General features: G+C 44.6%; 1 protein-coding gene across 1 annotated transcript; it reads right to left on the bottom strand.

Annotated features, from left to right (window-relative positions):
* Positions 1 to 597: 597 nt before the first annotated feature.
* On the bottom strand, positions 598 to 5071 carry SLC30A1 (solute carrier family 30 member 1). The gene is made up of 2 exons (XM_059995143.1): positions 3853 to 5071; positions 598 to 2178 (listed from the first exon to the last, which is right to left on the bottom strand). The coding sequence occupies exons 1-2, from the start codon at positions 4463 to 4465 to the stop codon at positions 1274 to 1276; spliced, it is 1518 nt and encodes a 505-aa protein (XP_059851126.1). The 5' UTR covers positions 4466 to 5071; the 3' UTR covers positions 598 to 1273.
* Positions 5072 to 14975: the final 9904 nt, after the last annotated feature.

Raw genomic sequence — 14975 nt, 5'->3', positions numbered from 1 at the left:
TGTAGATATTATGGCATCTTGCAAGATAAGCTACTATTGGAAGATCTGAGCAATGTCAAGACAGAATGACTTATAGAATCTCAATTATTAATTGTGGCGTAACTAATTTTGCTTTTTGAGAATTTAATATCCAAACTGCATTAACCTTCAGATTCCTTTTCTCTCCCAAGTCAATGGCTCTTGGCAGAGCACAGGCATTGCTGGTTGGGCTCAGACAGCTCTGTTGAATCCATTCATGATTGGTCACTGTGAAAGGACTAACTCTGAAGTTATTTTTAAAACCCACAATTTAAAAGATGAGATTAATAAGCTTTCATTTAACATGTAGTTATTAGATTAAATTTAATGTCCTTAAAAATATTTACTGTATATATTTTATGAGTAAACTTTCAACTCAATGTTCCCAATGCCAATCTTTCAAAGAAAGTAATGCTGGTGAACATGTCCATGTTTTAGACCATGTTTTGTTTTTTTTTTTTTAAAAAAAAAAGGTTAAAATTCTCAGAATAATTTAGAAATGTAGTCTGAATATTAACATACAAGAATCTAAATAATTTGGTAAACTTTCTTCCCTGCTCTTACTCCCCATATGCCCTATTATATGTACACTACAGTTCAATTTGTTAATTATTTCACTATTTGTTAGAATAATACTCAGCAATATAAGATACAGAATAGTAACTGATCTTCAGTATCATAAATATCCCCATGTGAAGAAAAAAAGGAACTTTTCCTAATAATTTTCATGAGTCATTCTTAAAATGTTGCCATTATGCTATGCAATGATCTCAAAGGGCAAGTAAGTATTACATAAACTGTCAGAAGAAACAAACCTGTTGATGAATTTTTAAAGTTCCAGCATTTATAATTCTAATAAACAAAATATAACACTGGGGGAAAAGAAAAGCAGAGAAATTCCAGTAACAATTTTAATTTATTTATCCCCCTAATTAATTTTTTACCATGGAAAAACTGGAAATCAAATGTCATTATGTTATATAAGGTTTATACTTACTTTAAACAAAAATGTAACATAGTGTTAAAACTGGCTTTCCAAAACTGTTACAGCATAGCTGTACTCTGCACTAATAATCACAAAGTTGTAATATAGAACTCTGTTAAGCAGTCCCATTATGTTCTTACAAAAATAGAATTAAACTGTGTGACCAGACAAGGACTTCAATTACACTACTTGGCAAACATAGAATTTCAATGGAGTCTTTTTCCTCTTGCAGTTTAAAGCAAAAGTCAAATATCACATCTTTTCCAAGACTCACAAAGATGATTCAGGTTGTTTGTTTGGCATTTTTTTAATCTCTATCACAACAGCAGGGATGTTTTCAACTTTAGTCCTCCTGGGCTGCTTCTCTAGATTGTCACTAAGTTCTAAACAAGAAATGCTAACTGCTGGGGCCTTTTCTGCATCCTTTCCAGATTGGGCTTGTGGCCGTGTCCCACAACATTGCTTCAAAGCACACTGAGTTCTGCAGGCAAGTTCACATGGGACTACACTTGACTTAGAGCCTACACTAGCAAATTCAGGCTGAATGGTAGTAGCATGAATTCCGTGATTATGGAAAACGTCTTTAATGATCTTAGCCACCTGCATGTATGATGTCGGGTCTTCACATTTTATGTGAGCAGTGGCAATGATTCTGCTTCCAGCAAGTTGCCAAACATGTAATTCATGAACTTCCTCAACTCCTTCAACATCTCGAAGTTCTTTTATCAAATTTTTGATATCAATTTGTTTAGGAACAGTTTGGAGAAGAATAAGAGCAGACTCCTTAAGTAATGGATAAGTTGTGTAAAGAAGTATACAAACCATTACAATACAAAGAGTTGGATCTAAATATAGCACCCAGCAAGGACCAGCCTCATAAACTGTTGCATGAGTACTATTAATTAATTCTACAAATGCTTTGCAGGGGTCAGGGGTACATGGGTTCACACACATCTCCCCTTCAGGACAACCTTCCCAAGAAAAGTAAAAGACTAAGGCATTTACTACTACAATCACTGAACCCAAAGCATCTCCAAAGACATGCAGAAAAACTCCACGCATGTTAAGCTGTCCAGCCTTATCATCATCATCTTCCAATTCCACCTGGTCAGGTTCTCTGATAAGATTCCCATTCACTTGTACTTCCATTGCATCATTTCTGGACTTTTCTGGATCTACAAAGAAATAAAAATTCTGTATCACACACATCTAAAGTGTTTATATAAACATTCTTGCCTAATTCCATTTAAGTGACAGAAGTGAAAATTTTTCATAAAACATAATAAGAAATGTGCTCAGAGTGATTTAATATAAATTGACATACTGGGAACAAGCCAGGACCTAATGGCCAGGGCTAAATTAAGTCATTAAGAAGATATTGCTTCCCCATACTCCTAACCACCCTCCTACCTTCCCACCTCCAAATAAAGTTCACCTTTTCTGTGGGGGTGGGGTCCTGTGAACATTCTCCTATACTTGTTGGCATACACCAAAAAGAAAACAAAATTGAACGCTATCACCCAAAATTAAATGCAACTATGGATAAATCTAATACAAATGGCTGACCTGACGCAGAGGTCTAGTCACTTTTCGTAGTCACTAAGGTGTTAACTTTTATACTTTTATCATTTATATAAATGATACAGTCTCTTGATAGAAGAGGTTTAGAAACTGACAAATCAACAATATAAACCTATCAGCAATCACAGAGACTTCAGGAAAAGTTGGAACTAAATGATCACTATCTACCCTACTAGCTCCTAAACCAAACGTACGGATCCTTTAAAGGAATTATACACATCAGAGCAGCTTAATATTCTTTGGAATAACACCTGGCAGAGTGGGAGTGAGAGGAAATTCAATTGTTTATTAAACATTTTCAATGTACAACTTGAATTTCATTAACATGATATTCTGCATCCTGGAAAGAGGAAAACTGTCTATGTGGTATCATACAACTAGGTAAATAGATGTAAATGGAAAAAAGTGGAAGGAAATACAACAAATTGTTAACATTACTGAGCTTGGGTAGTAGGGCATTAGGTTGATTCCTTTTCCCGTCTCCTTTCTTTCAACATTCATTTCCCAATTTCCTTCAAGCGCGCTTAATGTTTAGAATGAAAACTATCCATTAAAAATATAAGATGAATAAATTACCATCGCTTTTATCTTAGTACGATTATGAAAAATCCTAAAGTGAAATGTTAAACATGCCCATACACGTTCTAAGTCTAGGATTTTCAGGATTAGGTTTAGATTTTAGAAAATTAACTGAAACATACATTGCTGCTCATGATAGAAACCTTTAACGAGGGTTTTGAGCTCAGGAAAGTCAATCACTAGATAGCCCCGAATACAATATTAAGAAACTTGTTTGAAGGGCATAAGAACTACTTGGGCAGAGCAAGGTTCCTAACAGCCAACAACTGAGGACCAAGTGGGGATTCTCTCCGTTTCCCAATAGGCCCAAGAAATTAGCATTTTTTGATCCTGCTAACGCCAAAATCAGGCAGCCTCTTGAAACGACAGCCTGTAAAGACTGTTAAGTGCGGTTGCGGACCGCAGCGGGCTGACGGTCACCTCCTGACCTTTTGCCCGCTCTCACCACCACGGTGCCCATCTACACTCCCAGACGCGCTCCCCCGGCTCCTGACACCGGGCTGAAAGGGGGGCCGCGTCCTCCGGGCGAGGCGGGGTGTGAGTGCCGGAGCGGGAAGGAGTGGCCAGGTAGGCGGCGCGGCGCGGTCGGCTCGGACACCAGGGGGCGTGCTGGCCATCCTGCCCGGGGCCATCCCGGGGTCCGGGCTCCCCAATGCCAACCACCTGCGGCGGCGACTTTCTCTGCTCACCTGTCCGGTCCAGTTTCAGCCCGTTGGAGTTGCTGCTATTGGCCACCAGGATGTTGGTCTCCTCCTGGTCGGGACCCTGCTCACCTGGGGCCCTGTTGTCGCTACCCCCGGTGCGGGTGCTCTTGCCGCGGCCCCCCTTGGGGAGGCCGTGGCTGTGCCCCCCGTGCGAGTGCCCGTGGCCGGAGTCGTTGCCGAAGCCGCTATGATGGTGGAAGAGGCAGAGCCCCAGCACGTTGACCACCAGCCCCGCCACGCCGACCCCGAGGACCACCAGCGGCTGCTGCATCTCGTGCGGCTCGAGGAAGCGCTCGATGGCCTCCAGCAGGATGGCGAAGCAGAGGCCGGTCAGGAAGATGGCGTTCACCAGAGCCCCCATCACTTCGGCCCGGATCCAGCCGAAGGTGTTCTTCTGGGTGGCGTGGGTCCGCTGGGCGAAGCGCTCGGCCACCAGCGCCACCACCAGCGCCAACACATCCGACAGCATGTGGAAGGAGTCGGAGAGCATCGCCAGCGACGAAGTCACCCGGCTCACCACCACCTCCAGGACCATGAACATGAAGGTCAGCATCAGCATGCACAGCAGCCGGCCCCGGTTCCGACCCCAGCACCCCATGGCTGCGGCTCAGGAGCCCGCCGAGCGCGGCCCGGACGCTCGTGAGGCGGCGGCGGCGGCGAGGCGCCGAGGGCCGGCGACCCGGCGACGGATGGAGGGCGGCGCGGGGCTCTCACCGCCCGAGCCGGGCCGCTCGGGAGTCTGCCGTGGGGCCTCGGCGGCCGGACAGGGGCGAGCCCGGGGTCAAGCCGCCGAGCCCCCGCGCCTGCGGGCGTCCCCGGCGGGCCGGCGGCGCGCTGCTCCTCAGGCGTCCGTCCTCGGAGCTGGCGCGGAGGCCCGGCTCAGCCCCAGTAGCCCCCACACCTAGAGCGGGCGGCGGCGGCGGCGCGGAGCTGAGGCTCCCGGAGCCCGCGGACCGAGAGCCGGAGCAGGAGCAGGCGAGCGGCGGGGGCGGGCGACCAGCAGCTCCGTGCTGCAAAGGCTCCAAGCATCTGCGGGCTCTCCACGCAGGTCTTCCCCTCGCTGGTCTCCCTCCGGAGTCGCTCGGACCGAGGAGCCAACGCCTGAAGAGCTAAAGAGGCGGCGGCCACAGCAGCTGCACTCGGCCCGGTATCGGGCGCCTTCTTCGCCCCCCCGCCTTTGCAGACGGTTTACAAAAAAACTTTGCTTTGCACTCGGAACCCCCGTTTTCACACGGACCCGAACGTGACAAGGCCTCGCCGTCCCGCCCACCAGGCCCGGCACGCTTCCCCATTGGCCAGGATCCCCTCACGACAGCTGTCGCGCCCCGCCCATCAGCGCTCACTATTGGATGGAGGCTCGGCGGGGCAGGAGGGGGCGGTGTCACGGCGCCAACAGATGGGGGGCGGGGCCTTTCCCTTCAGGAGCCGGGCGTGGGCTGGGGGCCGCGGCCGGGTGCAGCGATGGACGTCGTGGGGGAGGGAAGGGGGCGCGGGCCGCGTGCAGCAGGAGGGGGAGGGACAGGGCGGGGCAGGAGGGGTCCCCCAGGCGTGGCGGGGCTTTTGCTCTGGGGCTGCGGGTTCTCGCAGCCCCCCGCCGGGCAGCAAACAGACTTTGATCCTCCGAGCCGGGTCCACGTGGGGCGGGCCGCGCGGCCGCTCTGTGACAGACGGCAGCCTGGGAGGGTCCGGGAGGGGGAGCCGTTGTGTTCGGGGCCCTCGGGTGGGCGCTCCTGTCCGGAGAACCGAGATTAGGCCGACAGACTCGTAAACAAGTGCAGCACGTAACTTGTGACTCTGCTCAGCACCTAGCTGAAGAGTTAGTTCAGGGCGGTCCTGCGAAGGGCTGAACGGAATCTTTGTAAATGTTTCAATAAAGCAGATCACCCCTATCACCACCATCCCCAGGAGAGCTTGTGTGAAGTACGATATTTCTGTTACTGATTATTTAAGGACCATTTAGGGTACAGAGTTAAAGCAGGAGAAACCTGGGTTCTGGTCCTTGCTTTGCCACTAGCCAGCTGTGTGACCTTGGGCCAGTCAACCGATCTCTCTAGACCTGTTTCTTCATCTATAGGATTGGACAAGAGGAACTCTTAAGATTCCTCCTGACTTTAAAATTCTAAGGCTTTATGACTTAACATTTTATTTATAGGCTAGAAACAGCAGAACCCTGTGTCGGTTGCCATGGGGAAGGGGAGGAGCAGTAAGAATACAGAAGAATGAGCTTCTGTCCAGGTGAAGGTAAAATATAAACATATAAAAATTTAAATTACTATGAAATACTCCTAATTGTGCCAACACTAGTTTAGATTGGATACATATGTGCTGTGCTATGAGTGGAGATTAGCTAATTTGAAAGTGAAGCCTTCCTGCTTCATAAGTGGAGAGATGGCTGGACTCAGTGGCCTGAACTGGACTCCCAAAGGCCTCACCACAGCCCCTGAACAGCAGGAAGGACCTGGAATTGCTCTGGACTGCTGGAAGACAAAGGTAGTGCTAGCCAGTGCCTCGGGGTCTGTTAAATAAGGCTTGTTTGGGGGCATGTTTTTTCATTTAAAAAAATATTTTTATTATTTCTATAAAAGATTTCTCACTTGTGTATGGTGTGTTTCTTATCTCCCCACCCAGACTAGAGAGCCAGATCCTCATCTATTTCTGTTCTTCTGGAATAGAAAGAATGGAGGAAAATTTCTGAGACATTTATTATGGAAGAATTGCTAGGACTTGATTAACGGGATATTGGGAGAGTGAAAGCTGATGAGGAGAATTTAACAAAGACAGTTTTTAATTTGACAAGGAAAATATTGCTTTAAACAGGTGAAGAAGTTGGGAAGGGGGTGCAAGGAGCTGATTTTAAGGGGAAAATACTGGGCCTGTTTTTAAGGTGCTGAATTTGAAGTCTGGATGGTGGCAGCTCTAAGGAATGGGGAGATGGGATTGGGGACTTCCATAATCTCCTCTCCTTTGGTGTAGACAGTTGATGTTTGTGTGCTCATGTATGTAAACACAGCTTCAAACCTCCTTCTAACCAGCTGCTCCTATATAGAAATTGGGGAGCCACGTTTGGGTCAAGATATCCTATGGAAATGGCCAGGAGGCAGTTGGAAGACCATTTTGCCTCCTATTGGGAGGGGCTGTGTCCCTTTATTTAAAAAAATAGATTCCTTTATGGAGTTCCCTTGTGGTCTAGTGGTTAGGATTCAGTGCTTTCACTGCTATGGCCCGCGTTCAATTCCTGGTCAGGGGAACTGAGATCCCTCAAGGCGCTTGCGGGGTGGCCAAGGCGGGGGAAAAAAAGATTCCTCCAAGTGTGAGAGCTTAATGCCCTAAGAGTAATCAATGAGGAGATGTAGAAGGCAAAGATTCTCAGCAAACAAGGTAGCAATCCTTTCAAAAACAAAGCGGACTGAATTGGGAGATGTTTAGGCTCACATAAAAGCAGGCTCTTAGGTTCAATTCAACTCAGTAGTCACTTATGAGAACCTGCTTTGTGCAGCGTCTTTTTTTTTTTTTCCTCTTGTAAGCCACTTCCCAGACAATGTGCTTTATACTCTCATAACCTAGAAGGGGGGAGGGGTGTCAGAGGTACATTTTCCACGTTGGAAAAAGTCATAATCATGCATTCCAGAAACAGTAATATCATTTATATAACAGCAAAACATTTCAGTCAAATAAACTTTTCTTCCCCCCACCCGGCATAGTGTAGTCAAAATTCTTCAGTAGCTTGACTCAAATTTGTCCTTTTTCAGCTGGTTATCCTAGCATAGTGTTAACACAGCCAGAAGGGGGTTAAAATGAAGAGAAACCATACCATTATTCACCACCACCCCTGGAAGTTGTGGCCCCAGGATGAGTAAGATGGCTTGGCTGTTTCTTCCTAATTCTTGAGAACTCTCCTGACAATTTGCTTGGCTTCCAAACTGACTAAACTCAGCATACTTTAAAGATGAGAAAATAATGCTTCTTTTGGAAAAAGACTGCCAGTTTGAGTGAACGTCAAATGTTTAACACAAACTTTGCAATTTCAGAGCCCTCTAAGACCTCTCCCTGCTCTATCAACGCCAAGCTCCTCCAAATTGGAGCTTCCTAGCTCAAGGATCTAGCCTGCACGCTATCAACCCAAAGTGTAGGTTTAAAAGGATTCCTGTAAAAAACAAACAAAAACTGCTAAGCACAGACACACCTCTGAATCTTGGTTTTTAAAAATCATGAGTGTATGAAGCTGTACCGTCGACAAACAGATGAAGAAAAACATGTGAAAACCAGATTACATCTGACTTTGGTTGATGGCAAATCACTTCTAATGTTCAATCTTGAGGCAGAAATGATGAGGAAATCAGATCTGTTTGTTTTGTTTTGGAATGTATTGAATAATTATTACAAATATAAACTAAAATCTCTAGCAACAACGTGAGGGCCAAGGCTTGAATTTTTAGCTGCTTCCTGAGGGAACAGGCAGTAGAAAAAAGAATAAACAAGTAACAGTGCAGTAATAAAGCCCAGAAACATCACAAAAGGGCTCAGAGGTATAAGGGAAACCATATGAAAGAAAGGGTCAGAGCAGGAAACCCTACTCGGAAGCAAAGGAGAAACAGGAACAGGGTAGGGAGTAGAATGTACAGTGAGAGGCCCAGGAGAAGCACTGAGCTTTGTGTATTTGTTGGTTAAGCTAAAGAATGGCAGGTGAGAGTGAATAACAAAGGAAAACTCATTTTTCTTAGAGACTGAAAACTGGATTCAAGATCTCTGGTCATGCCTGGAAATTAAATCTAGAAATAAAGGCCCTGACACCTATACAGAAAGGCTTGTTAAAAGCATTTGTGAATTTTTTGGGTGCAGTGTTATGTAATACCAGAAATTGTGGAAGGCACAGTTAGTCAGTTTTAAGGTTTAGGCTGACTGCCCATTCTTTCTTTAGCCCTTCTACTCTAGGAGCTGGAGATTGTAATTAAAATTCAAGGTACAGAAGTTTTAAAAATATATAATTTAATTTAAAATGTGTTTCTATGACTCTGTCCATTACTTATCTATAAAGATGATGTTGACCAGTAAACTATTTTGAAAGTATTACACGCCTAATGAGTTTTAGAAAGTTCAGGGAACTGTTCCTTAAAAATTACTGACTTTGGACAAGTTACTTAAAACTCTCTAGGCCTCACTTCCCCCATCTTTTTAGTGAGGCATTCTGAGAGATGGCCACTTCACTGGAGTTAAGATGTGAGTAAAGGAGATGGTACAGCCTGCCTGATACTCTCACGGTGGGTGGGCGTGGGGGGCTTTCAGGCTACCTGTACCTGGGGTCACCATGAATCCAGGGCTGAAATTTTTAACTTGCAGATTCAGACACCACATTTTTATCATTTTACCTGGGGTAAACTGATTCACACGGACTCAAAATGGACTAATTTGCCGGCCATAACCCCCCCTTTATTCACTTTGTCTTAGAGGGGAGAGCTCATTGCACAGAGCCTGCCTCTCTCTTGCGGGCAGGGCCTCTCAGAAGCAAGGTTGTATGGGGAGCAGAGAACTAGGCCAGAGGAGTTGGATCTTTCACGGAAGGGAGCGTCTCTCTCTCCTGAGCTGTTAGAGTCTCCTGCCTGTCTCTGCACATACACTCTGCCCTCCTGTGTCTGAGTTACACTCCATTTTGCTGCCAGAGTGATCTTTTCAAAAAGATCTGATCCTGCCAGATCTGATCATTTCAAAATACACATCCTCCTCCACCACCACCACCACCACCATCACAGCTGCAATCCCTCTGTGGCTTCCCAGTGCTCTGAGGAGACAAGCCAAACTCAAATGCACAGGGCTGGGCGTGGTCTGGCCCTAGCTGCCCTCCCCAGCCTCGTCCCATCACTGCACCTAACAGGCCTGGCCTTTCTGATCACTGTGCCTCTGCGTGCTCCCTCCTGCGAAAACAGCTGTGCACACACTGTTCCCTCTGCCTGGGACACTCTTCCCTCCCTTCTTCCCCACCTTCGTTCTTGCTCATCCTTCAGCTCTCAGCTTAAGGGCCACTTCCTCAGGGAAGTTTTCTGTAAGCCCTCTGACTGGGTCAAATCACTCTAGTACAAGTTGTCTTGGCTTCTGGTCCTGATCTTTTGCCACACAGAGCAAGGATGCAATTTACATTTATCCATTTGAGTATCTGATTAGGCTGTAAGCTCCATGTGGGCAAGGGCAGTGTGTGCTTTTGTTCATTATTGTATCTATCCCCAGCCAGCCTGGCTCAGTAAGTGTTTATTGAATGAATGAATGAATGTTGATAAATTACCTTTCTCAAGCTTAGTAATTCGTGTATTCATTCAACAGATCCTTATTGAACATCCATGGCTCCCTGTCTAGACTGGAACATGAGAATCAGAGAACCCTTTTCTTCTAGACAGTGTAGAAAACACTGTGACATGATCTTATTAATTACCTCATTGTTTTCTTTACTTCAAGCAGGCTACCACCATTTTGCTGTGATATTATCTCATACAAGGTGCAATTAATTGAATGAAGCTAGGACCCACCCTTGAAACCCACCACGGCAACATTCTAGGTTCTCATAGTTTTCAGAGTACTTCCACATCCCTTATTTAAGGGGCTTGATGACCCTATAAAGTTTGCAGGGCAGATTCTACAGATTATGGGCTGAGACTCCAAGAAATGAAGAAAGTTGCTCAAGGTCCCACTGCTTTTGAGGCCCTAATCGCACCAGCAGCGTGTTTGTTTTTAACTTCATACCCAGATTTGGGAGAAACAAACTCAGTTTGAGGCTCCAGACCTCACATGCACTAACTACTACAAATCTATCATTCATCTCAGTTTTAAAGGTCTCTGGTTCTATGATTTTCTTATTAATTTGTAATTACTATAAGGACTAAGGGGAGGTGGCCTACTTGTGAGTGACACCTCTTTAACAGGTCACTCCAAAATCTGATTCTCTAGTGGTGTGTTCCAAAATTGGGTCCTGATCACACACAACTCTGTAGAGTGAATTACTCATTGTTTTGCCTACTGCTTTTGTGTACCTCTTACTTTCAATTTCTTTAACAGCTGGGATGCCTTCCAAAGGACTGACATTAGGGAAAATACTGACCCCTCACCTGGGGTGGCTTATTAAAATGCTGATGCAGTAAGGTCAGTCGTGGAGCCTGCCATTCTGAATTTCCAATAAGCTCCCGGGGGATGCCAATGTTGGTGTTTCCCAGACCACACTTTGAGGACCAAGATGTTAGAAGCTTTTTCGTTTTTGTTTTGTTTTGTTTTTTTGCGGTACACTGGCCTCTCACTGTTGTGGCCTCTCCCGTTGCGGAGCACAGGCTCCGGACGCACAGGCTCAATGGCCATGGCTCATGGGCCCAGCCACACCGCGGCATGTGGGATCTTCCCAGACCAGGGCATGAACCCGTGTCCCCTGCATCGGCAGGCGGACTCTCAACCACTGTGCCGCCAGGGAAGCCCGAAGCTTTTTGTTTTTAACCTTGGAAGGAGGCTATTCCATGGAGTTAAGCTATTCCCATGCCAAAAAAAAAAAAAAAAAAACCCTCAAACTTTAAAATGTTTTGATTTTACTTTTTATTTTATATTCATCTGTCATATTTGAATTTTATTTTGTTATAAATGATATCACTTCTATATTAAAATTTTTAAATGAAATCAAATGTCTTATCCTTGTAGGAAAGCACGCCTTAAAATTAATCAGGCTCCAGGTGTGAATATGCATTTCAGTTTCTGCCTTCACTGTGTCAGAAAAAAATAATTACTTGGCAACTTTTGGAAATATTTTTGTTATTCTGACTAACATTAATGGCTCCCGAAGTCTGAATAATAGGTTGGGCTGAGGACTCAGCGTATGATGGGGGTCTCTTGCACTCAAACCTTTCATTATCCAACATGAAAAGCCTTTCCTATCAATTACTGATCAAATCCTCGTAAGGAGCCTAAAAGACGTAAAATGAATAAGGGGTGTTTAATATTTAGGCAGCACCAGGAGCAGCGATAGTCACCAAAAAGAGTAGTGGGAAGTGAGGTTAGAGATGCTTCCCTCTGCCTGTCTGCTGATTCTAGAAGAGAGCGAAGATCTAGTCTCATGGTAGCTGCATCTACAGACCATTCCCATGAGTCCTTGTTATTGACTTTATTTATGCTTCGCACTGGCTTCGAGGCTTATTCCATCATAAGGTCAGAGTTGACCATCTCTTAAACTCAAGAGAGACATCTTTCAGTCCCCAAAGTGCCATTGTCTTAAAAGTGACCACAATCAAAACTATGGGGATTGCATTTCTAGGCGCTACTCAGGTGTCTTCAAATGTGAGAGCAATCCTTTAATGGAAAAACCAGTGCCTGCTAAATTGGGGCAAATGGAGATTGTTTTATCTCTCAATTGCCTCCTGATGTGGAACCTAGGAAGGTGGAAGAGATAAGTCTAATGGAAAAGAGCATCTGGCCCCACATGTTAGGATGAAAAGAAGGATGAGCTATTAAGCATTCCTCTCTGCTTCTGTGGCCAGACCTCCAGTCCAGGCCTACATGTCTCTCAGAGCAATTATGTGAGCACTTCTAATAGGTCTCCCATTCCCGCCTTCCTCCAATCTATTTAACGCAATGCTTTCTGATCAATATTCCCGTATATCAATGCTCACAGGACACTCTTGCTCAAAACCCTCAGTGGCTGCCCATTAACCACAGAATAAGGCACGCCATTTTATCTAGGTATTTAAGGCATCCTGCATGTGACCTTGTCTATCCAAGCTTATCTCTCGCTCCTCTTCCACAAGCCTGCTACTCAAACCACATTATCCCTAGGTAAGGATTGCAAGTTACCTAATGACCATGGCTCCATTTCCTCTATGTGGACCAAAATAATAACTTATGTCATTGAGTTGTTGAGAACTAGATGAGTTAATATGTATAAGATGCTTAGGACAATGCCTGGCACATGGAAAGGTCCTGTAATGGGTTGAATAGTGGCCCCCTCCCCAAAAGATATGCCCATGTCCTAATTCCTGGAAACTGTGAAAGTTCCCTTATTTGGAAAAAGGGTCCTTTGCAGATGTAATTAAGGATCTTGAGATGAAAAGGCCATCCTGGATTATCCAGGTGGGGCTTGAATCCAATGACAAGTGTACTAGCAAGAGATGCGTAAGGCTGATGAGACAGACAGAAGAGAAGACCATGTGAAGATGGAGAACAAGATAGCTAAGCAGTGGCAACAGCCACCAGAAGCTGCAAGAGGCAGGAAAGGAATCTTCCCTAGAGCATCTGGAGGGAGCACAGACCTGCCAACGTCTTCATTTCAGACTTCTGCCTGCAGACTACAGGACAGTAAATTTCTGTTTTAAACCACTGCATTCATGGTAATTTTTATGGCATCCGCAGGAAACTAATACAGGGCCAAATACATTTTAGCTATTATTATCATTAATTAATCACAAAATGTGCCTTTGCCGTTTCCTCTCAGCATCGTTTTTTTTAGTAAATGAAGCAATTTTATTTTATTTATATTTATTTATTTATTTTTGCTGCGCTGGGTCTTAGTTGTGGCATGAGGGATCCTTAGTTGTGGCATGCAGACTTCTTAGGTGCAGCATGCGGACTCTTAGTTGCGGCATGCATGCGGGATCTAGTTCCCCGACCAGGGATCAAACCCAGGCCCCCTGCATTGGGAACGCAGAGTCTTACCCATTGGACCACCATGAAAGTCCCTCGGCATCATTTTTTATCTCACTGTTCTCAAGTGTCTGGCACAGTACCTTGCAATTAGAAAACAGAATGAATTTTTATAGGAAGGAAGGGAGGGAGGGAGGGAAAGAAAGAGAGAGGGAGAGAGAAAGAAAGAAAGAAAAGAGAGAGAGAGAAAAAGAAAGAAAGAAAGAAAGAAAGAAAGAAAGAAAGAAAGAAAGAAAGAAAGAAAGAAAAGAAAGAAAGAAAGAAAAAGAAAGAAAGAAAGAGAAAGAAAGAAAGAAAAGAAAGAAAGAAAGAGAAAGAAAAAGAAAGAGAAAAGGAAGGAAGGAAGGAAAAAAAGCCTACCCCTACCACTTAGTTGGTGCTACACACCTGCAATAGCTTTCCTGACTGTTTTTTCCATAAATTCTAACAAAGAGTGACAAAAACACTCATGGTACTTTTCATCTGCTGCCCTGTGATGTACCTTGTATGTCTCTCTCCCCCCAGAGCCGCTGCTTCTTTTTTTTTTTTTTTTTTACTATTTATTTATTTATCTTATTTTTTAATCCCTCCCCTCCTTTCCTCTTTGGTAACCATAAGTTTGTTTTCTATGTCTGTGAGTTTATTTCTATTAATATTTTGTATATAGGTTCATTTGTATCATTTTTAATTTTTACATTCCACATATAAGTGATATCATCTGTGCCCAGAGCTTTTTGAGGTCAAGGATCATTTCTTTTATCTTTCTGGGTCCCAAGGGCCTAGCACATAGTAAGTAACTCAAGTCCATGGCAATAATAATAATCCCATTGTCAAACATTGTATACTAATTTGTTACTCATTCTAGAGTTTCCTTAAGCCCTAGCATGTATTGTGTTCTTGTTAATGCTAGCAGTTTGCTCCTTGTGTCAACTGCCTTTCCCAACTAAGGCAGAACCTTTTAGTCCCAATATATTTCCAGGAGCAGCAAGAGGAAGATGAGCTCAAACAGACTAATTCGTCCCCTGGGGAGACTCATGTTGAAATAAGTGGGCTATAGGCCTATGCCTGAAAATCTTTCCTTACACATACAGAGGTACTGGTTTTCCTGGTGTTTCTCACAGTGGAATTATTCCATTATTTGTTCACTTGTGAGCCTGTTTTCTGTGCGATCCACATAACTCCTTAGGTCGGTTGGTGAACCCCTAAACAGCAGGGAGCCAGCTCAGCCTGAAGTTTCTCCCATCTGATGACTGTGATTCTCATGGCTCAATGCAGGTCACTCCTTTTTTTATTTTCTTTCCTCCACATAATTTGAGAACTCAGAGATTGACCACTACTTGCTAATGTGATATCAGATTGACTTAAAAAAAAAAAAGTTTCCTTATTCGGACATATTTTCAAACTTAAGAAAAAGTTTCAAGGACACCCCCCCGCCGCTATATACCCTTTACCTAGATTCACCTGTTCTTAAC

This window comes from Delphinus delphis, chromosome 1 (assembly GCF_949987515.2).
Source record: "Delphinus delphis chromosome 1, mDelDel1.2, whole genome shotgun sequence".
Classification (NCBI taxonomy): Eukaryota; Metazoa; Chordata; class Mammalia; order Artiodactyla; family Delphinidae; genus Delphinus; species Delphinus delphis.
The sequence above is the reverse complement of the archived record's forward strand: the minus strand, read 5'-3'. Positions and strand labels throughout refer to the sequence as shown.